We start from the raw sequence: 25345 nt of genomic DNA on the forward strand, positions 1-25345 counted from the left end.
CACGCGGCCAGGGAAAAATAGGTTAGACAGCTACAAAAATTAAAATTGAGGGGGAAAAAATGTAAAGCCCTAGTGGTACAAGTTACAATGTCTCCCGTTGTATCTTACCCTTCTGAACTATATTTTGTTTATGGGTCTCTTCCCTTGATTTCTTAGCTGTGGCATTTAATAGTGCTCATAGGAGAAGAGAAGACTTGTTGTCTGGAAATAATGAAAAGAATTCTTGACCTTGGAGCTTGATGCAGCAAAGCACAATTAACATGAAACTGTTAAAACCGACTCAGAGTTTAGGAAACAAAAAAACAGTAATGAACTTTTGTATACAGATTCCATTTTCTTCATAACTACTTGTTGATGCTAAATGAAATAAGTCAGACAAAGAAAGACAAATAGTGTATGATTTCACTTATTTGTAGAATCTAAAAAAAAACCAAACAAACAAACAAAAAAACTAATAAAACAGAAACAGACCCATAGATACAGAGAACAAACTGATGGTTGCCAGAGGGGAGGGACATAGGGGGATGAGTAGAAAAATAAACAAACAAATAACAGCTACTGGATAAAACATAGAAAACATTCTATATGTGGAAAAAACTTAAATGAATGTTAAAGAACTGGCACGTATGTTTTTAAATGTATTTTTAAAAATAATTATTCTAAATCATAACTAAAGTCAGGCAACACGCTGATGACTTCTAAAGACTGACTAGATAGCCTAAAATTTCTAACATACTACTCATAAAATAGCAACAAAGACAACTAACATTTATTTAGCAGTAATTATTACTGAGTACTGAGCTAAGGCTTTTCATGGATTATCTCACCTCCCAACAGCAGTAAGATTATCATCACTTTGCAGGGGAGGCTGCTGTTAACCACAGAGATTAAATACTTGCCCAAGGCACTTGGTAACTGACAGCTAAAGGAGGAACCCAAACCCAGCAGAAAGAGTCCCTGCAGAGGTTCTGTCCTCAATAGTTATACTATATCAGCATTAGCAGTGTGTGACCTTTCCCTCTAAATTATTTAATCGCATACCATCATGCCCCCATTCACCAAGCATTATCATTTCTTAACATTCATTACCATTATTCAGATTGTTACCTATCATGTTTTAATTTCAGAGTCCTAATTTAGGTGGATGTTTATCAGATTTAGCTCCTGTAGGTTTAATCACAGTAATTTATAGACACATGTTCAGTATAGAGAAATTATTTTTACTTTTCATTTAAATTCTCGTCTACCATTTTAATACATAATTTAAAAAAAATACCACCAATAACCCATAGAGCATGTAACACCAACTCTGTTGGCTTTGAGGATTTAATGGAGTATCCAGTGGTTTAGGTAAGTGTAACATGATAAAAAATAATAAAGTAAAAGCCCACCACAGAACTAAGACAGCTCAGGTTACCGTGTTTTGACATCCTGACATGCTCCACTGTTTCCCACTGTCTAATTCATGCCAGAGAAAAATGCATTCATCTTTTCAAAAAAGTAGAGCCCTCTGGCTCAATGCTTGCCTGACATTTGTGTTGATAAAATAGTGTGGGAAGATAGCTATCATCATCATACCATCATCATCATCATCATCATCAATGCTTTAAGAAACATTTCCTGTCAGCTGAGGGGGGGGAGCAAATTCTCATTACTGTGCAATTAAACTGCCATTCCAAGAGGGAGAGCCTTTTGCATATCTCAGCTTTATGGCTCAGCTTGGCCTGGGTAGTATTTGAATGTGGATTAAATAGGCAGAAGGAAAAAAAATGAGAAAACATTGAAAGCAAAGTTGTTGCCCTATTGTCTCAGGTGTAGTATGCTACGGATGTGTATGCCATGGATGTGATGATTTAAATAATAAAAAACCTGAATATTATTCACTTACATCATTAGCTTTTTCTAGAGGGCAAGGTCTCTATGTGATTTGTTCATCGTTTTCCTTTTTTTTTCTTTCCTACCAACACACAGCAAAATAAGCGACTTTATTAGCAAACAAAAACATTCTCTTACTGTAAGCTTTTAAGATTTTTTTAGGAAGCAGAAACTTTTATTGTTATTGCTAATACTTGCTCTGATGTGTCAATTTTCTTGCTTTTATTCTTTTTTGCTTTTGTCTTGCTGATGATACAAATATATGAAGATACAAAGAAAATATGTAAGGACAGTAAATACAGAAGGTGCCAAAAAAATATATACACATTTTAAATAAGGAAGAAAGTATTAACATTGTAATACTCAATATATACCAATTACAGAAGATGAATACAAGTCACATTTAACTTCTGCAATTACAAGAGGTGCTCAAAGTGGTTCCCATCAGCATAATTTTAATACAGTTTTTTCCTTTCTTAAAATGCATATACATTGTTTTGTCACCCTCTGTATATAGTGAGACCAGGACGAAACACAAGGAAAGTAAAAAGGATTAATATAGTGCTCTGTAGTCAACCATGTTGTAAATTTATATTTTACAGTTGATTTTTATCAAATGCTAATACCTGGAATAATTACTGTACATAGAAACTGAAACATATTTTTGGAGTACAGTGTGGAAATATACATTAAGAGCCCTAAAATGTTCTTACTCATTAACAGGGTAATTCCACATTTAGTCATTTATTTTAGGAAAATGATCAGTGAGGCCATAGAGACGCCTACAGATAGTATTTAGACGCAGGAATGTAAAATAGCCTGAAAGCAACCTAAATGTCGAGCAACAATACCTCATTAAGTAAATATGACCTATTCATATTATGGACTATTATACAACGATAAATAATCTTGTTTCAGGAACCTACTAAAAAATACATTTCAGTGTTTTTAATTCACATTTCAGTAGATTTAAGTAGATCTACTTAACAATAGGTTAGGTGAAAACATCAGATGACAAAACTGTATCTTCTCCACTATAACTCCATTTGTTTAAATATAATTCTTAAGGTCACTACATATAAAATAAACATATGTATGTGTCTGTGTGTCAGTAAAGTATTTTACATACCCTTTTAACAGCTTTGCCCATTAGAATGTACTGACTATATTAAAAAATGGTCTCAAAAATACTATTTCCTGTAGTATTTGTGGTCTAGAAGGATTAGGATGAAAAGGCCAAACTTGATTTTCAAAATAAAAGAATGAAACTATTTGAATGATTTATAAACAACTGAATTTTCTAATAAATTTAAACATAACACTTGACCTCATTTTTCTAAGACTAAAACTGTCTACCCAACCAAAGCCCAACCCTTCTGAGAACAGCCCCATCATTCTCTATCTAAAAAGTAGCCCCCTCCTTATAAAAGTATACATCGTGAGTATGTGTATTTGTGACATGTGTTATATTCCTTGAAATTCATCATATTTGCTTACCCTTGCAAATCCCTGATATCTTGGGGTCTTTCTAGGTGTTTTTAATACATCTTAACTGTCCCTTGTATTCATTGTGTAAGTTATTGAACATGTAGTGTATCATACTCACCCATTTAATTAAAAGAGGTCTTTAATTTAGGCATATACGTTTTAAAATAAATTTTTACTAAGCATTACTTAGTATGTACTCCTACAAACCTTCTAAAAGCTTTTTAGAAAAATAATAAAATAACTCTGTCTTTCCTCATTCCAATACCAGAGAAAACTTTTGTCAAGCCATTGTTGTTCATTTAAAATTATTTAAATAAAATATAATGCATTATGTGTATACATTACATGTAACTAATATCACATCATCTTTTTTCCTCTGTACTAACAAAATGTATTTATACTTAATTATTTTTACATAGTATGTTCCACAATAATTACAGGAAGTCCTCAATTTAAGTGGTCAATAGATTCTTGGAATTGTGGCAAAACGACATGCAAGGAAACCAATTTTATCACAAGCTAATTGATATATTGGGTTGTCGGAAAAGTCATGACGCATTTTTGCAACAAAAAACATAGAAAAAATGTCATGACTTTTCCGACAACCCAATAAACAAGAGTTAAGTTCCTAGGGCATCTCATCAAGGTTGTCACAAAATGACTTATTCAGGGGCCTTCATTATTTGTCCTTCTTCCCTTTCTGAGATAAGTAAGTGAAAGTTGGGAAGAGCTTCTCTTTGTTTTCAGAGACATTAGCACAGACACAGCTGGTGGTCAGGACTTAACTATTGCATATTGAATCAAATTTGATTCATAACAAAAATGAGCATACAAAATAGCACCTTTCTTGGATGTTTTGCAAGGCACATTGATTAGATACTGGAAGTTTTGCCACTAGAATTTATAATCCAAATGAGTAATATCGCACTGCATTGCATGAACATGACAAACACACTAATTGATCCTCTTTTCATATTTCCTTTCACATAGATTGTCTCCACCTGAGTCCATTCTCAAGTTTGTTAAGGACACCTCCCAAGTTTTCAATCGGATTTGTTTTTCTTGCCATTTTCACCATCAATGCTCCACCTCTTCTAGCCCACCAAAGGAGCTTAATAAATCTCCCCACTCTCTTGCAAGCCATTCCACATAGTTCTGAATTAATAATTCCACAAAAGTTACAACTTGGATCACGCCGCTTCCTTATTCAAAACTTTAAACAATTCCCCAGTCTACAGAAAAAGAAAAAAAAATCATACTCTTTCACTTGGCGATGTAAGTTCTCCTTACACTCTTCCCCCCAAACTACTAATATCCATTACCAAGCCACACACACCTTACATGCTTTCCAATGTAGTCTACTTGCTGCATTTTTCCGCTGCAACTTGCCCTGTGGAAAATCCACCGTGCCTCTGTGCTAGCCATTACTTCTTAATTCCTAATGCGTGAATCCTAATACATCAAATTTACTGTCTTTCTAGAACTCGCCCAGAAGCTTTTGCCAGGGCACTAATAGTTCTGTCCCTTGTACCATGTCCTAATTGATAGTTCTTTTCTATGCCAACCTCTCCAACACAGTAGAAGTTCAAGGATAGTGTACATCATGTCTTGGGAACCCCTCAGACATTGTCCTACCTCGTAGAGTAGCAGGAATAGTGCCATTTAAGTACACTTTGGGACGCATGGAGGAACTGTCCCCTCACTTCATTACACAGGTCTACCAAAAGACGACATGACTTGGGATATGCTGTAGGAGGCATAAAATCAGCAATTCAGGACAACTTTATAATGAACGTATAATTAGTCCCTTTTTTTAAGCACACATTTAACTATACAAGTACTAGAGTTTGTCTCTCTCCTCCCTGCCATGTGGTAATAAGGTTGCAAGCATACAAACATGTATTACAAGCTTCTCTCAGGTACTGAAAAGGAGAATGACGTTAAATCAAAAGTAGTCATTCCGTGCCAAGAAAAAAAAAATTAAGGTTCTGACTTGGTAAATAGATTAATAATGGGAATATACATGTTTTAGAATAATATCCTTCTAGTCAATGACTTGGAACATGTGTAGATAATGGTCAGATACATTTTACATCTATTTTTACTCCTCAGGAAAATCATTCATAATAGCACTGCAAAATTAGACACATTCCACATTGTACTTCAATAAGAAAAAAAAATGTACAGGATTTAAGACAAAAAAAAGAGTTCTTTCTGTTTGTCCCAATTATGTAAGTACTGCCCCCATTCCCCATGTGAGCAGGAGATAGACGGAGTTGCTCTTTTCAGCACCTCCACAAACCCCTAGCCAGTGGCACCCCTGGCTGTCCAGCCAATGGATGGCTTCCGCTGAGCAGCTGCCTGTGTAAATTTCAGAATTCACTTGAACCGTCCTTAGAATTGTCACAGTAGGAATTATGGACTGAAGTACCCTCTGCTTCGCCATTTCCAAAGGAAAGCTCCTCAGAAATATTAACTGAGATGTGGGAAAGGCATTTTCAAGTCAAATAATTGAAACTACCGTACCTGGATTTAGAATGAGCTTTAAAACATTGTTTCCAGGGGAGAAAAAAAAAATTGAAATAAGCTCTTACTTTTACCATAATCACATACGTGTGTGTGTGTGTGTGTGTGTATGTGTATATATATATATATATATATATATGGTGTACATATATATTCATAGCTGTGACTTTTTTGTCTTTTAAAACTTCCTTATATTACAGAACTAAAATTCTTGGAGGCTCTCTGTAAACCAGTTGGATTAAATAATGTGGGAGGATCCCACATGAATTGAAGATACGGCTTTTTCCCTAGAAAAGTTATGTGTTATACCTGAAATAGCATGTGGTTATAAATCATAACATTAAGTAAAATATACTGAATGATTTCAAAGAGCTCATTAGTAACTGGCTCTGTCTAGTTTGGGGTCCGGTCATGACGGAGAGAATGACACGGACAGGAAGAGAGGAGGAGACAGCCCAGACCCTGCAAGGATCTGAGCAAAAGCAGCCATCAGCACGTGAGGTGAGGGCTGGTTTCCTTGAATAAGCGCGGTGATTACATTTCAAAGAGCAGTTTAGGAAGAACTCATGAAGTACTCAGTGAAGAGCACTGAAGACTGAGCTGAGCAGTTTAAATTTCACACAATAAGCGTTAGTTGGCAGAGCATGGCTTTTAAAACGTGAATATTGTATGTTAAAATCATGGTGAAGAGCGTTATGATGAACATGCATAGGTTGAATGAGGCCGGAGTTGGCCATGGAAGAGTATTGGGGGCTGCGTGCATGGAACAGACTTGGAACAATGAGGCATGCTAGGAAGCACTGTAGAAATTTAAATAAGAAATGAAATCCTATTAACATAGAATGGACGGGGGAACGGATAACTAATTAGGAAAGCAAGCTGAAAAAATAGTATAAAACTAGTGTGAAGTTTTGAAATGTAGAATTCGGGAGGATTATAGTGATATAGGTGGTAAGTTGAAAGCATGTTTTTGTTTGAGGCTATTTATCTTATATCAATTACTTAGCAACCCTAAGTCTGCAATAATAATTTTCTGCGTAACGTGTATCTCTATCTATTTATATAGAGATATATAGGGTTGTTTAAACACCTAAATTCAGGATGCTTACAAAGCCTTAATAGGGTGTTAAATTGCATATTTACTTTAGGCATTTGTGGAAAAAGAAAATAAATTAATTAACCCAATATCTGGGAGGAGGTGAGCATAACCCCAGTTCAGGCTAGTGTTGTGGTTAGAATCCTGTCTATCCATCCGATTAGGGAGGGCCAACCTAGGCGCTGTTAACTACATTTATACTCCAGGTTTGCGATGAGGAATGGAACTCTAAACTCTTTGCAATCTTAATTATTAAAGCCAGCCATCTGTAGGAAAATGGATGGTTTTTAAGGAAGATTCAATCCAACAGTCACAATCCATCAGTAACCTCAGGTGTTCCTTTTTTTTTGTCTTACGAGGTGCATCTGAAATACACTTTGGTGTGTCCTGTGGATCTAAGCGAATAATTCTTCCTAGTTATGTCTGCAGCTGGCAGTGAGAATGTTGGAAAAGTCTTAGGAAACTTGCTATGATTTACAAGAGGAGAGTGGGTGAGGCCATCGCCCGCCCACTAACTGAGATACACGGGAGCAATGGCCTTTCAGTTGGAACACCCAGGAAAGGGGGTTTCTCCTGAACTGCTTGCTAGTGTATTTCTCGTCGTTGTCACTGAGCATGCCTTCTTCCTCGCTCTGGCTAGCTTTGTGGCTCATCCAGTGACGGCAGAACCTCATGGAATTCAGCTCATGTGCCACCAACTCTAACCTGGTTTGGTCCCCGCTACCCCTTACTGTCGTTTGTTCTGCTATGTTTCTACTTGTTATGTGCTCTTACATGCATTTCTGTGAACCAACAAATCTCCTTAGGACCAAGTGAATCCTCATAGGTAGGACTGAGTGTTAAACCCTCAGTCAGGTAACCCCGCACTACCCCGTGGAAACCTCCTAACATCTCCGCAACCAGTACAGTGGTGAAGAAAAGTGAATTTCACACAAGGACAAATGCCTTAGGGAAGTGGAAATATAAGTAGCAAGCCTCAAAGGTCTACTGAGAAACAGGAAAAAGAAAAACCACCCAACCATAGCCAAAGAAAGGTCATTGTTGTGGATGAAGTAACAAAGAGCCACTGGAGATGGAGGGCCCCGAATAAAGCTTCAAAAGTAGACATTTGAGGACTCTTGGCAGGTTAATTATATGATCTTAAATGATGACTTTTGATTCAAATTTGCTCTGGTTTAGACAGAAAGATGATGATAGAGGATAGATAGATAGATAGATGGATAGATAGATAATTGATATAGAGATGATTGATAAATGACAGATAGTTAATAGAAGATTGATATATAGGTGATTGATAGATGGTGATGATAAATAGATGATAGATAGATAGAGAATAGATAGATGATAGATGATTGATATATAGATGATTGATAAATGACAGTTAATAGATAGAAGATTGATATATAGGTGATTGATACGGTGGTGATGATAAATAGATGATAGATAGATAGATAGATAGATAGATAGATAGATAGATAGATAGATTACACATAGAATCTTTGCTTTAGTCATTTTATTAATTTCCTATTTCCATCTAGGCACTCCAGACAGTCAAAAAACCAATGCTCTACACCTAGGAAAAAAATTATTCTCTCCCGCAAAATATCATCAACTTCAAAATTCCCTAATTTTCCTTTCGAGTTTGTCATTGTAATCCTTGCCTACAAAGATGCTGTATTTTTTCTACCTTCAGAAGCATTCACATTCGTTTGCCTTTTGTTTGCTCTGTTATTTAATAGTATTAAATCCCCTTTGTTTATGTTATAAACATAGTTTGTAGGCACAATAATTAGATTCTGGTTCTACCAGTTATAATTATGTAACTTGGAACGAGTTACATATTTCTGTACCCTAGGTCATTCATCTATAAAAAGGGAAAAATAACAGAATTCCTCAGAGCCAGTGTGCAGATTAAATGAAATACACGTAACATGTTTAAACAATGTGGCGTATATTATATTCGGTAGAAGTTCACTGCTTTTACGATAAGTACTATATTCAATGTCATCATCCATTTTCAGTTTATCACCTGTGTTTTCAGTAGAAATAGGTGAAACAGCACATTAACTCTCATGGAGAGAGGCAAGAAATAGAAACCAAACACAAGAAGCCTCCGTCTGTAATTTGCAAATGTCACCTTCAGATGGTGTGACAGTGACTAGTCATTGCCATCACTCCTTACTGGCACCTGTCCAGCTTACTGATCATCCTTTGTGATTCCTAGATCTAGTGGCATTTCCATTTTTGCCAGCCCTGAGACAGCCGGCTGTCCGTTCCGAAGCCACATCTGGTCTCCATTGTTAATACCTAAGCGTTTGCAATGTGTGGACAAAGCTACAAGTTGTCCCACAGGGACTTAAATCAGGTCGAAACGTGTTAATCCGCATTTATCCCTGTTCCCACAGTGATTTACAAGATGGGCTAAACGTGCCCTGGTAATAACAATTCATCCTTCTGCTTCTGTTCAAAGTCTAGGGCAAGAAAGTCCAGAACAGGCAGTCCTTTCTTCCTCAGGTTCACTGTGTTTCGGCTTCGTATGCAAAGGCCGCCTCTTACGCGTATGTACATACTGTGAAAATTGGAAGTAACAGGACTCTGAGTTCAAGGAACGCATGCGCAGAGGGAGCAGCTTCTCTTAGAGGCAGGAATGCTGCGAGCTCGATAGCACAGCCCCAAAGACAGGCCCAGGGAAGACAGAACAGGAAAAGGGTCAAAGATTTGGGGACCAGCTGCCAGACAGACCAGCAAGGCCTGCCAGCCTGGGACCCCGTTTCTGTTTTCGTGGGATACTGCTTCTATTTGTTAAAAAACAAAAAAAACCCCGAAGACTAACATGATGGACCCCAGACAATATTGTGGAGAGAAATCTCACTGCCTCAGCCTCCTTTTATCTCCCAACCCAGGAGCATTTTGCCCCATTCAGACACCGCTCCAGCCTCCAACCTCCTCACGTCCCAACTCCAAACCCATCTCCCTTTCCAGTCAAAGGAGACAAGTAACCCTAATACCACTGATGCGCTGAATTCGTTTACACAAATGATGTATTTTTCCAAGGCTATGCAGCGGTTCCTCCTTCCCTTGAAATGACACAGCATCTCAGAGTCTCCTTAGGAGCATGTTCTAGTTGTATCTAGTTATGGAGGAATCAGGGCCCGAAATGTCTGATGCTCTCTTCCGCTTCCAGATGATCAGATACAAGGAATCTAATGCCATTTTCACTGATTTCTTGCCTTCACGGAGCCGCTGTTTTTATTTATCTGCTGCAAGCATGCGTGTACATGGTCACTGTTCGGTAGGAGAGATAAGCAATCAAACATCACAGTGGCTCAGGGTAGTCCAAAGCCCAGATGCGGGGACAAGTTATGAGGCTGAATGCCCATGAACAAAGCTTTAAATTGAAGGGTGGTCAGGAGGTGGTTGGTTGCATGCAGGGCTTACAGGGCCACCTCAGCTCCTATGAAACAGTAACCTTTGCTCTGTAACCCATGAGTGTGTAACTAAGAATACAGCAGTGACATAATACATCACACAGTAAAACCTTGGATTGCGAGTAATGTGGTTTGCGAGGGTTCCGCAAGACGAGCAAACATTTCTAATACATTTTCACGTGGTAAATGAGCGATGTCTTGCAATACGAGTAGTTTGTTTCCAGAACGAATTATGCTCGCAAACCAAGGTATCCCTGTATTATAAACGCTGTCAGTATTAAGGATTGTTTTAGGCAATAGAACACAAATAATGTGGCCTGGCTGAGAAGGTCAAGCTGGTGGTTGTTAATAATGTGGCAGATTTCTTGGTTCCCCTGTTAATTAGAATGGACTACAATCATCATTTATAAATGAATATTAGGAATAAATATTTCATATGGGTAGTATTAACTGCTGGACGGACTGGTAACGTTCTATATCCTATTTACTAGCAAGAGTAAAATCTGTGCCTGGACTCAGTCTTTTATCATGTGTTTGTTCAGAAAGTTTGGTCGGTTGCTCACACCTTGAAGAAGGTTCCATACCAGAAAGGAGTCTGGGGCCCTGCTTGAATTACCTACTCTCCGCTGTCATATGAGAAGGGCCTGCAAGTCCCCCACCTTCACTTGCGTCCCATGTTTTACAAATCCACGCATCCAATTTTGAATTTGGACTGAGGTTTGTGTCAGTGTCCCATATGCAGCCTTTTCTTCTCACCCTGTCCTGCAAGTGATTTTCTCATAAGTCACGATTTGATCTCTGTCCTAGCATTAAGATCCTTGTGAAAAGAATTTTTTTCAAGACCCATAAAAACAAAAACAAGAAATCCCATATCCAGTCAAGGATTGTCAAAGAGTAAAAGTAATGGTCTCTCTGGGTCCTTATCTATTGTTTTGATTACTTTTATACAGAAAATTTTAATTAGCAATTTTAACTCAGGAAAAGCATTCATTTAAATACATCTTGATTGCAGGCATGTATTAAATAGTGCTCCAAAGAGGTAAAACCAATTTAATTTTGAAGTATCAATATATGAAGCAACTGGGTAAATTTCAGTGTAAAAAATATTTATTTTGCTTTTTCTAAAGGTAACTTGGATGACATAAGTAAGACAGTATTAGCAATATATAAATGCACTAATAAAAACTAATGAACCATCAATGACAAAATGATTTATGAACATATAAAACATTTTAATAAACAGGACCATGATTTGAAAAAGTCAATAAAAATACTGCATTCACTATTAACAACAGCAAAAAAGATTAAATCATTGCCTAGGTACAGCTACATGTTATAACTAAGCATACTGTTAATTTTTTATTTTGTACCAGTAATGAAGGCCAAACTGTCAGTGTTTAGCCTTCATTTATATTCCTCCTCATACACCTCTCAAATCTCTTTTTGCCGAAGTTGAGTTACATTACTAACATAGAAGAAAAAAAGGATGGTAATAATTTTGATAAAACAATCAAATTAGCTGAAATTATGTTCTTGGTCATTCATCTGGGAGCATGTTGTTGTACTCATCCGTAAGACCACTTGAAGCTGCACTGGGGAAACTGTTCAATGGAAAGCTTAATCTCCTTAAAATGTCACATACCTTATGTGGAAAATGAAATTACTTTTCAACCTCCCTTATCCAAGACTTATTATGTGTAGAGAGATACTTTGAGTTAAAAGTGTAATATTCACAGAAGAGGTAGTATTAATACATAACCATATACAGAAAGTTGATATGAGAATGGTAAATGGAATCCAGCTTTAAAAGTAAATTCTAAGGAATTTGAAAAGCCACATTTCAATTTTATTTACAAGAGCGGGTCAAAAGAAAGGAATCATAGATAGTTTTACATAAGATATTAATGTTTAAATTTTTGGTAACTATTAACAAACAGTAATTATTGTTGCATTTTTCTCTGTTTTATACACACACACACACACACACACACACACACACACACACACCAAGGGTGCCAAAAAAACGTATACAAGTGGACACTTTGGTCAACATTGCTCAAACAGTAGTTTGCCATAGTCAGAGGTATCTGGACACTGATGGGAACCACTTTGAGCACCTCTTGTAATTGCAGAAGTCAAATGTGACTTGTATTCATCTTTTGTTATTGGTATATGTAGAGTATTACAATTTTAATAGTTTTCCTTTCTTAAAATGTGTATAAATCTTTTTGGCTTGCTCTCTCTCTCTCTCTCTCTCTCTCTCTCTCTCTTTGTCTCTCTCCCTCTCCCTCTCCCTCTCCCTCTTCTTCTCCCTCTCCCTATGCGCGCATGCACACACACACACACACATACACACACAGTCAGTTTTTTGCACTGTTATTTCAGTAGCAGGTAAATTTTTATTGCCTTATTTTTGGAGATTTCCTTTAATGTAACACACAGTGCTAAGAAGCACAGCATTGTCTGCGTTCTCTAACAATAAAAGCTTAAATTATTTTTATAGCTACTGCACATGCATGGTTCATTCCATTATATAATTAAACTGTAATAATAACACTTTATTCTTTTTCATAACACTTAAAATATGTTTTATTAGTTTCAGGTGTACAAAACATAATGATTAGACATTTACAGCCCTCACAAAGTGATAATCCCGACAAGCCTACTATCCCTCTGACATCATATATAGCTGTTACAATACCACTGACTATAATCCCTATGCTGTACTACACATCCTGTGTGTGTGTGTGTGTATATATAAAAATTATAGTTGACATTCAATATTATATCAGTTTCAGGTGTACAGTGCAGTGAGTGGTCAGGCATCTACACAGTCTATGAAGTGATCCCCCAGATAAATCCAGTATCCATTTGACACCCTACATAATGTTTACAATATTAACTATATTCCCCATACTGTATTTCATATCCCCATGACTATATTGTGACTACCAATTTGTACTTTCCAATTTCTTCCCCTTCTCCCCCATCCCCCAAAGCCCTCTCATCTATCAACCATCAGCTTGTTCTCTGTATTTATGAGCCTATTTGTGTTTTGTTTGCTCATTCATTCAGTTTTTTAGATTCCACATATGAGTGAGATCATATGGTATTTGTCTTTCTCAGTCTGACTTATTTCACTTAGCATAATGTTCTTTAGGTCCATCCATGTTGTTACAAATGGTACGATTTCATTCTTTTTATAGCTGAGTAATACTCAATTATATAAATGTACCACAGTTTCTTTATCCAATCATCTATTGATGGACATTCGTTTGTTTCCATATCTTGGTTATTGTGAACAGCAATGCAATAAACATAGGGGTGCATGTATTTTTTCTAGTTAGTGTTTTGATTTCTTTGAATATGTACCCAGGAATGGAATTGCTGTGTCATAGGGTCAATTGTTCTATTTTTAATTTTTTTAAGAACTTGCATACTGTTTTCTATAGTGGCTGCACCAATCTGTAATCCCACCAATAGTGCACCAGGGTTCCCTTTTCTCCACAACCTCACCAGCATTTGTTTGTTGATTTATTGATGATAGTTGTTCTGACCGGGGTGAGGTGATATCTCATTGTGGTTTTTATTTGCATTTCTCTGATGATTAGTGAGGTCGAGCATCTTTTCATATGTGTACTGGTCATCTGCATGTCCTCTTAAGAAATATCTATTCAGGTTCTTTGCCCATTTTTTCATTGAATTCTAACATTAAAATTTTTTAAAAGTGTATTTACTGACCTGAACTTACAAACTTAGAATAACTACATTAAATAGCTACTTTTCAAACTAATATGGAATTTATTAAGGGAGATAAAATTGGTAAATTATATAAATATGTCATCTGCCGATCCAAAACCCATTCCCTCAATTGAATTTGGTTATATACAGTAAGATACCTGCATTGTACAATATCTACAATTACACATACTCCAAACCTATCCAAACATTTCTCCCATTTATAAATACTTCTTAAACCATTAATTGATTGAATTGTACTCTTTGTTCAAATCCTTTTATGTTTTCAATTACTACAATTCCTTAGGTGACTCTCTTGCCTTACTTTTAAATTCCACCTACAAAACATGAAACATACATTTAAAATCAATGGAGCTGGAACAACTGAACAGATATTTGAAAACCAGAATGGTGTTAATTAAATAAATGGCCTCCTCCTTCATGACTGCAGCTGAGAACTGTCCATTAACGGTAATTTAGCCCCATTGTGATCATTTATTCACATCAAGTGCATTGTGTGCCAACCTTTACTAAGTCATGATCAAAGATGAGAAAGGCTTGTTCTAACTGTCTGAAGGCATTTAAAGCCTGACATTTACCAATCTTTAACTTCAGGAGAATATTCTAAATCTGTATTGTTTTATGAATCTTAGAAACCTCAAAACCGAAAACAGTGGATTGTAACACTAGTACCATTCTACATATTACGGAATTGATCCCATATAAAAGCAGTTAAATTCAGTCTCCAATCCTATCAGTTTCTGTCATAGACTAACTGTGAAGATACTAAGTATTCTAAATAGTAGATTCAAAATATATTGACTACTTTGATTCATCTCTACTATAGTGAGTTTAGCTACTTTATTTTCAAGTGAACACTGATTGTCCTATCCACAAATAGTGCCTGATAGACAGTCTCACAATGGAAATCCTGTGAGGACATCATCATAAGATACACAATACTGTCGATGACCTGGAGGGCAATTCACCTCTAATTACATCTGTGAACATCTCCTGAGCAAGCACTGTTTCATATTCTTTCCTGTAACCTTCCCAAAACCTAGCTGAATGCAGCATGCATTCACAAAAAAGCTAAAGGGACAAACGGCCATTACAGAAATATTATACAGCCCATTTGAATGAGACGTGTGGGTTACTCAGGATGCCAACAAAATAAATGAGCATCATATATACAATAGACACCCCCAAATCATAAGCATTGTTCTCATTTAGCAATTCTCAAACTTATTTCATGGCTCCCAGAATTCAAGTTATTCATGAGCTCAATTATCTGCACGGCTATAGCTAACTCTGTTCCCTTGCCCTACTCAGAAAAGCAGAATGCAAATGAGAGGTAACTATATAAGGATGCATACGTTTTATATATATATATATATATATATATATATATATACATATATATACGTATGTATATGTACACTATGTATATAGTACAGACACATTATGTGTATTTCATACAGAACACAGCGTTACCCCATATGCATCATATATACAGTGATGCCCATCTAGCTACAGGGATATGTTCTGACAAATGGATCGTTAGGCGGTGTTGTCATTCTGCGAGCATCATAAAGGTACTAAAACAAACCTACATGGCATAGCCCACTGCACACCTGGGCTGAATGGTACAGCCTCGTGCTCCTGGGCTGCGAGCCTGGACAGCACGTTACTGCACAAAACACAAGACTAAATCAAGCACGAGAGCAAATGATGCAATCAGAAGAGGCATAAATACGAGATGCATGAGGCTGTTGCCCAAGGTAACATGGCATATTATTTTATAGCAAACTTGCCTTTTATAGGTATGCTCCAATATAACGATCAAATGTACAGCTTAGGAGATACATACGGCAGTAACATAGTCATTCGTTACCATTACTGAGTATTACAGACTGTACCTAATTGTGTGTGCTGTACTTCTGTACAACTGGCAGCGCAGTAGGTTTGTTTACACCAGCATCACCGCACACATGTGAGTAAAGCATGGCACGATGATATTCTGCAAGCTACGTCACTAGGCGACAGAAATTTTTCAGCTCCATTATAATCTTACTGCAGTATATGCGTTCCGTAGGTGACTCAAACATCATTATTGGATGCGTGACGGTACCCATACATATTACATGTACCTTACATGTGCGTATTCCCCTACCAAATGATGGTACCTTGTAAATGTAAGTGAACTACCCAAGGTTAGTTCACAGAAAACTAGGGTGCGTTGTATAGACCCACCAATATTCTCTCTTTAACAACACCCTTCACACATCGACCAGACTCCCCACTCTTTTCCACATGCCAGTCGACGCTGCCCTACTAAGACTGGTTTTAAAGTTCTTTCAGTGAAGAGCGAGGTAGAAGGTGTCCACTTGCCCGTCATATAATCCCCCTGTCATTTCTAGGATGTGACTCTAGACCGAGAAGATACCCACCTTGGTTCAAATTTCCCCCAGAAGGAGACTCTGAGAAGGACTGGAGCTTAAGTAGTTTATGTGGGAAATGATCCAGAAAATACCAGGAGGGGAATGGCGGGAAGGATGGTAAGAGAGCTTGCAGTATCAAGCCAGTTACCGCTGTGGGCAACTGGAGTTCCATCCCACTGAACACAGGGTAGGAGAGGCTTCAGAATTACCCCAGTCAAGGATCAGGAAGCTAAGGTCCTTATCTAGCAAATCCCTGCTTAGTGGTACACCCGGCTAGCTCTCCAAGCAGACCTGTGTGATGCTGAGGCCAGAAGATAAAAACAGAACAAAACAGAACAAAAAAACCAAAAGGCCCCAGTTAGAGGATGTTCACAGAAAGTAGCCTGGAGAATGTGGGCAGAGCACCCAATGTATCTGTTGGTCGACACTGTCTACCTATCGCTTTATGAAAGAGCGCTTCCTCCTTAACTCTGCAATAACAGAAGTCACAAAGATGGTGGAGGAAAATAAGATGTTTCCTCACCTTCACCACAAAGAGGAATTGGTGAGCATACCAAAAACCAAAGAGATGGCTTTACTTACTGCATATTAATTTAGGACGCTGAAGAAAAATAAAAAAAGACTTGCAGACTGCAAATTACAAGGGAAGACAGAAACTAACATTTAATGAGTACCTACACTGTGCTCCACGCTGCACAATCATTCTTATAAATTCAAATTAATTAAATGGGAAGAACTTAGGAGCTTCTTGAGGAATCTGAGTCACAAAGAACTGATCCCAAGTGCCATCTTTACATTTATAAGATATATTACAAAGAGCAGCTATTTAATTTCCCAGAAACGTAGCTTCCTAGTCCTTAAAATGATTACCCACTCTTCAGGGAGTATCTGAGCTAACATATAGCACAAATTCACATACACATATGTGTGTGTGTATATATGCACATACATGCATATACATAACATATAGTATCATTAATATAGCACTAGCCACTACTTAGTGCCAATAACTGTTAGTCTTGTTCCTTATGGAACTAAGATTACTGAATTTCATAATGGCAGAAAATGACTTGCCCAAGGGCACTCAGCTAGTGAAGGAGTAAGCAGAGGATTGAAGCCTGGGTCCCTGTTAATCAAAGGATCTTGTCTTCACAGATGGACAACAAATGGAACCAAAGCTGATTCTTAAATTTCCATGAAGCCACAAAATTAGCCAAATCTTTAAGACTAGATGAGCAGTTTTTTTAAATGTCTAATACTTTATTTTAATAATAAACATGGCCTAATTTTTAAGTTTAAGTTGGGCTAGCATAAACTTTTATGGTCATAGACATTGTAAATAAATGTACAAAACTTTGCTTTCAATATAGCAGTGGTTCATTTAGGTGGCGTTCAACCAACAAAAATTCTTAATCCCTGACATGTATCTGTAGCATCCTTCAAAAAAATGGGAGCAACCACATGCACAAGTTAATATTTTGGATACGATATTAAAAACCAAGGCTACCACCATGTGGTCCAAAATATGCCCCCTACATATTCAGCCCATCTTATGCTTTCTGCACAGAATAGAGAATTTCTGTTTTACCTCATGATCCTAAGGCTCTGAAGTAGAAAATATAGATTCAATCACTCTCAATACAGTTTATCTCAATGTGAACGAGTGTTGCAAATTTGTTTCAATATTCTTTTCTTTATCTTCAGAATACCTTACTTTCCCAGCATACTGGTAAACTGGCATTTGCTCTTTTAATTTTTAACCAATATATACGTTTTTGCCTGAGAAGAAGAGATCGGGTTGAAATATTATCCTCTCCAAAGAATCCATACCCCTTTAAATTACTGATCTGAGACCAGAGAAGAAGTCGACCACTCGCGCACACGGTAAAATTCCGCGTGTGTGGGAACAGGAGTTTGTATTGGGTGCTGATGATGAGAAGCGAAGGAAGGGATTTCCCAGTGGTGAATGGAGAGGTTCTGAAATCAGACCAATAATGGATCTTCTATGCAATTATAATAGAACATCAATAGCAAAGTGAACTTCAAGGAAACATTTCAATTGAGCTGAGAGCCTAGTTAGCATATTTTTTAAACCAAGGAAATGTGGTATGCAATATGTGAAATGACTATTCCAGAAAAGACTAAATGTGGTTTTTAGAGAGAGAGAGAGAGAGAGAGAGAGAGAGAGAGAGAGAGAGAGAGCGAGCGAGCTGCAGAGGAATTTCAGAAGTTTAATTAGGCAAAGCAGTGATGTTATAGGAAAACCACATGAGCAATATTTTGCTGATAATAAATATTCTAGGTTTGAAACTTAGTTTTAATTTTGCGACATACATACTAGTTAGGTTAAAAATACATTCATTATGAAAAGGCTGGCTCGTGCCATACAAATGTCGTTATTAATACTAGTTACCTGTTCAAAGTGAGAACTGTCAATGGCCAACGTCGTCATTTCCATTGACTACCTGTTACATATTTACACCAACTGTCTACCTGCAACTCCAAATGTTTAAAGACCATGAAATGCCCAGGGGCAGGTGGACGGCGGATCAGTGGCAAGGAGAAAGTAAATGGGTGCAGTACATTTTAAGTTTCTAATGTGCTTTTTCCGCCAACTTGAATACATTTTCGAATGTGATAACCAGCCCCTCAGGGGGGAAGGAAAACTGGTTGGCCCTGAGATTGCATGCTTTGTGGGTGTATTGTACCTCTGATACCAGCCTCATACACACCCTAGGGAAGCACAGGCAGACAAAAGAAAAAGCACCAGAAAAAACGCAATCAATCCAACGCAGGGATGAGAAAGTGAACAGGAAAAGGTTCCTTGTCCACAGCAACGGCTCTGGAGTCAAAATGGAGAGACAAACCCGAGTCCCTCGCCCGCCCTCCCCCGGCCGCGGGCTCCCTCTTCCTCCTCTCGCCCCTCGAGGCTCCCCTCCTGGGTCTCCTTTTCAGCCGCATTCAGGGAACAGCCCCGCACCACACCGCTCACCTGTCCTCGTTCTGCCATCCTTGGTCCCCCAGCAGCAAATCCCGAAATCTGTACCTGGGAGGCAGAGGGGGCACTTCGCTCTCCAAATCAACCATCCTTCCTCAAAGAGTGGGAAACACAAAACAAATGGAGGAGCGGAGAGAGGCAGAAAGAAAATATTGCAGCGCTCCGGGAGAGGACGGATAGCATGCAGTGGCCGGGAGAGGGACAGCAGAAGGGGGAGGGGGTCTGCTTGGAGCCGGAAGCCCAGGCTGGAAGGGGGCTGGTTCCTCTCTCCTGAGGGTGTGATGGGGATGATGCAAACCCAGCCCAGGAGCAAAAGTCTGGCTCCGACAAGAATCTACGCTGCCAAGGAACCGCCCCCAGGATCGGCACCGCCTCTGGTCCCCAGGACTCGGGGGAGGCGGGAATGCAAAAGTTACTTCGCTGGAAAAAAACGCGCGGTGCCTGGAAAGAGGGGACCGGGTGGGAGCGTGCGCGGCCTGATGCAGGAGCGCTTCCCGGAAAGGTGGCAGGTCCCTTTGGGCAGGTGGACACCTGGCACAGCCCGGGGAAGCGCGGGGGGGCCGTGGGTCCGGGTCCCCCACACCGCCCCCTGGGCTGTCCCCGCACGCGCCCTCCAAGCTGCGCCGGAGGCCCAGCCAATGAGACGCCCCCTCATTTGCATAACATGGTGACAGCATGGAGGTGCCTTGGGGACGACCAGTGGGGGAGCGCTTAATTAGCGGATTCCCAGGCTCCAGACCTTGGCTGGGATGCCAAGAGATGTGGGGGACACAGGATGCTCGGAGCGTCCAAGGTGCTCCAAGCCCCCTGGCTTTGCACACCTTCAGCTGGGTAGGCGGGCTGAAAAATGCACGTTCCTGCAGAGGGAATCCCCGCTCCAGCCCCAGGAAAGTCCCTTTTATTTTATTTTTTTTTCTCAGTCTGCAAGAAAGGAGGTGTTTCCCTGGTCTTGGAAAGGAAGGAAGGGCCTCTTTAGGCCACTGAAGAGAGGCATTTAGATGATGGCTGCGAAAGGACACCGAAACGCACGCAGGGCTGTCCGCGGGTCCCTCACTGTTGGGGCGACTCAGCGCTGTGGGCTTGCAGGCGGCAACCTGGGGAGGCTCCCATCCCTAATCCACAGTCAGAGGAGGAGGGAACTCCAGGCTCCCCCAGGTGCTTTCAAGGACCACCCGCTGCTTACCACACCTTGCTGTAGCTACACACGTCCTAGTTCCATTTGCCCATGTCCCCCCACCAAGAACTGCCTCCCTCAGGGGATACACAGACGCAGACTGAGTCCCACCTGAGACACACACCTGAGGGTCCACAGAAGCCTTTGTCACTGCCCGGTGTGCCTGAAGGAGCAAGCTTCTTGAGGAAATGACACTATGAACCACAGTCATCAAGCAACATACAACGAGATTTGGAAATACCTGAGGTACGCTTATTCGCGGAGGGGTCAGGGGCACACTGATTGAACGTGAACTAAGCCTTCTCAACTCGTGTGCACCCTACCTGAGGGAAAGGAAGAAAGCAGAGACGCGAACAGAGAGAATAGCGTGAGTAGAAGCAAAGTGTTATTAGAAAATGTTTGGTCAGGAGACACTGATGAATTTGATATGATTAATTCTCAGTGAGGTCATACCGTGGAGGGTTTATACAGAAAGTTGGAACTGCAAGGAGAAAACAGGAAAAAAAAAAAGTAATATCAGATAAAATGGGATGAGCATCACAGTGGAAAGAGAACAGTCAGACCCCAGGACTCTGCCTTCAGAACCCGACCCACTCTCCCCGACTTACCTCAGATGACACGTCCTCTGCTAGATTCCCTGGTTTTTCCAGCTACTTAGGAGGCCTTTCTCCTCTGAACGCTTCATTCCGCTTGAGAGTGTTTCGCTTGTAGTGCTTCTTCTGTTCTGGCCTGCTCTGGGACTAACTGCGTTTTTCTGACATCTTACCTTCCTCGCTCCTGGTGGCTTATCTTCCTAGCACAGTATCTTCAAGATAGCAAAATCCCAACAAATGTGCGTTGAGCTGCATGAAAAGCTTTGAACCTAGGAAATTAATTTTTCTTTTCACTCTTGCTGTAGCTCCAGAGTTACGTATTGGTTTGTTTCTTTGACATGGACTTTTGGAATCAGTTCGCCAAGTGAGACAGTTGCTACACTACATCATTAGTTTGTGGGGGCCAAAAAAGAGAGGGTACCGGGATTCTATTGGGTTGTTTGAAAAGTCATGATGCATTTTTGCAACGAAAAACATAGAAAAAATACGTCATGACTTTTCCGACAACCCAATATTTTGGACCTTATCATCTGCTGTTAAGATAGCTCTATGAAGTCTACCTTTTTCATGTTGCAGGTTAATTAATATTCATATTTTTATTTATACTATTATAGTCTGCCTTTACATATTTGGCACAAATCTGAAATATTTGCGTATCAGTCACAGACTCAGAAGCAAAGTACTTCCAGAAAAACAGCTGTTGAGCATTAGACTCCTCAGTGCTGGGGGTGAGACAGGAAAGCTGCATTTTACTTAGAGGAAAGCACTGTACCCTATTCTACACTTTGTGGCAATCTTAATTATTTGGCTTCCATGTACCCAGATTACAATTTCGGAGGGAATAAGTATGTTAAAAAGAAAATAATAGTAATAAACAAGTAAGTATAAGCCTGATCAGCTAATGGTGTCACAGCACAGCTGTTAAGGATACAAATGGTACAAAGTACCTGAACGTGACCAGCCAAGGCAGATGGAGTCGACTGTGTTAGCGACACACTGATGTTTGTGTGCCTTACAAGTTTTGTCAAAGTGGAAACTTACATTTCCAAATTGAAGAAAATTAAAGGAATAATGCAATATAAGGAATGCTATCCTGCCATTCTTAAAATATACCAAAGTTGAGGCATTGGAGCTTCAATTTATAATTGGAATTTCCTTTTTTGATCTCTATATTTTCTGTAGGCAGGCTTTTTATTTTTTTGTCATTAATTTTGACTTTCAGTCTTTCCACCTGTCTTTCTACACTATATTTTTATTCTTTTTTTGTCATGTCATGCCATTTCCTGCTGTTAAAATATATTTTCCTCTTTCACTCTTTTTATCTTGGTTTCCTTTTTTTTTTGTCACTGTGCTCTTTTAATCTCCTGTTTCATACACTCGTTTTCTCTGTGTGTGTGAAAGCTTTCATGCTACTATCACATGAGGTTCGATTTTTAGGACCAGTTTTAAACTTCGTTCTGTGCATTACAATTTTACACCTTCCTCCCTGATGGTCTCCAGTGACCTTATCCACAGGGAGTGTAGATCAAAGCAATGGGCTAGTTTGTCCCCAAACCACCCAAAGAAAATTCACCCCAAAGTTTCTGAATTATTATGCTGATGAAGTAGAAAGTATCAAACATGAGGATTAGGGAGAAGCCTGATTTCCTAATTTAAGAAGTAGGGAAGAATTAACTTAATAAAAATGACTTTCTACATGTTAGGCTACTCACTTCCTCGAGCCTTCATCTGTATAGGCAGGAAAACACAGGGCAATCCACATTCATTCAGAAAACATCGGCAAGCTACACAGCATCGCAGTGTGGAGCAGACATGCATTCAATTACGTTTCAACAAGGAGTCGTTAAGTAGTGACTATGAACTGAGCACCTCCTCATCTAATGGGAGGCGGGAAGAACCCGTGGGAGGCACACCCTCCAGTGTTCACACTGACTGCTGTGTTGTTAAGCACATACAGACATCTAATTCCGGTTTTGAGAAGTCAAGCAAGGCTTCCTGGAGAAGCTGATACCTACCCTGAAGAATGAAAAAAGAGTGAGTGAGTGAGTGAGTGAGTGAGTGAGTGAGTGAGTGAGTAGTGAGGTGGAGGCAGCAGCAGCAGCAAGTATATAGGTACAAATAATATTGGGTTGTCGGGAAAGTCATGACGTATTTTTTCTGTGTGTCTCGTTGCAAAAATACATCATGACTTTTCCGACAACCCAGTAGATATCAGAAAGCAACGGTAGACCCAGAATATTCAAAAGGATCGCGTAGTTTGAGCTCAGGGTGTGTGATTTGGTGAGGGAGGGCCAGCGAGGGAGGAAGAAAAGTCAGCAGGAACATTGGCAGCCGCGAGCTGCCTTCATTTAGTGAGGACCACGTCTGGTGGGGTCCACGCCAACACTTTTTGAGTTTTAACTTAAAGACAATGATGAATCTTTTGAGGATTAAGTAGTGCCAAAGCCCAATTAATCTTTGGAAAGGTCACTGTGGTAACACTGTTGATGATGGTCGATTGGTGGGGAAGACCGTTTATGAGCTACACAGTGTCGCAGGTGAGGTATGCCACTCGTCCGAAATGAGGCAGGGTCACAGTGCAGACGGAAAGGAGAGGACAAATGTATGGGAAATGAAGAAGACAGTATTGACCAGACTTCGTAACAGAGATCATGACAGTTAACGGAATGTGGAGAACCAATGGTCCTTGGTAGGCTCCTGGGATGAGAACGTCAGTGAACAGTGAGTGTACGGGCATCGGTGTGAGGGAGACCATGATTTCACTTTGAGCCATCTGTGTACATTCACATGGAAAAGTCCAGAGGCTTGAATAGATGGGTCAGAATGCCAGGAGCACGTTCTTGTCTAGAGATACAACATTGGGAAGCATCAATGTAGAGATGGCTGTTGAAACAGGAAGGATCAATGTACCTGGCTCTCTGTACAGTGAGAGGAGAGACAGACAGGGACCATACAGGCTCCTGGGGAGAAGGGATGTTTCAGGAACCTGGGGACAAAGCCCGAAGGGAACTGAACTTCTACTGCCCGAGTAAAGATAGGCGTTCTTCTCTTTTCTTGATTAATTTTCTTCTGTGACCCTTGATTCAAGCCAAAATAGATTCTATCTACAGGATGGAACATGCAACAAAATCTGCCCTATATCCCAAGCGTCTCCAGCTACATGAGCAAAATCATTTTCATTTCGGCAACACTGGAAAGAGGACACAGTAGAGAGAAAATGAAGAAGCAGAATACCCCATTCCTTTCCCCAAATCCACCTGAGAGACACCAGTAGGCAGTACAGGGGATGGCCATTTGGAGACGGATAAAGACATTCCAATGACCAACATAATTGACTCAGCACATCTAATGTTTTTCTGTCGTTCTAAAAATAAAACTGGTCTGAGAGATGAAATGCATGTACAGACCTTGCAAGGGGAAGCTGCCGGGACACAGGTAATATTATGTCATCAGTAGCATCCTCTGTCATCTTCCTCCTGGCTTCTTCCCTCTTCCCATGGCTCTAAGTGCACGTCTCGCTCAGTGTCGTGCTTAATGATAATGCATAGCCCCATTTATTGGCTTCTAGGCTCTCTTTATTTGAATTTTCGGAGGGAGAGTCGAAGGAGGAATTACTTAGTGCCAAATGTGACTCAGTAACTTTCAACCATGTTCTCCTCCCATAACCCAGGAATCACCCCTCCATTACTCTTCTACCTACAACACTTGATAGCTATTGGGTTGTCAGAAAAGTCGTGACGTATTTTTTTCTATGTTTTTCATTGCAAAAATGCATCGTGACTTTTCCGACAACCCAGTATAATATATATATGTATATTTGTGAGGGAATAGCTCCAGCAGGTTTAGAAAACTCCAGCTTTGGGCCGACTGAGTGGCTCAGTTGGTTAAGAGCTCGCTCAAGAGTTTGAGCTCTGAGCAACAGCGGTTCGAGTCCCGGCCTGAGCTGAGCAGCCACTGAGCTGCCAACAGGTAGCAGGATGGCTCAGCT

General features: G+C 39.6%; 1 protein-coding gene across 7 annotated transcripts in view; it reads right to left on the minus strand.

The window, feature by feature from the left end:
* Positions 1–19871, minus strand: part of KCNT2 (potassium sodium-activated channel subfamily T member 2) — a 224771-nt gene extending 204900 nt beyond the window's left edge. For all 7 annotated transcript variants that reach the window (XM_019638150.1, XM_019638147.1, XM_019638146.1 and 4 more), the window contains exon 1: positions 19585–19871. In XM_019638150.1, the coding sequence (XP_019493695.1) occupies positions 19585–19679 (95 nt within the window). In that variant the 5' untranslated portion in view covers positions 19680–19871. The remainder of the gene's footprint in view (positions 1–19584) is intronic.
* Between the last annotated feature and the right edge of the window lie 5474 nt (positions 19872–25345).

This window comes from Hipposideros armiger, unplaced genomic scaffold (genome assembly GCF_001890085.2).
Source record: "Hipposideros armiger isolate ML-2016 unplaced genomic scaffold, ASM189008v1 scaffold_37, whole genome shotgun sequence".
NCBI classification, from domain to species: Eukaryota; Metazoa; Chordata; class Mammalia; order Chiroptera; family Hipposideridae; genus Hipposideros; species Hipposideros armiger.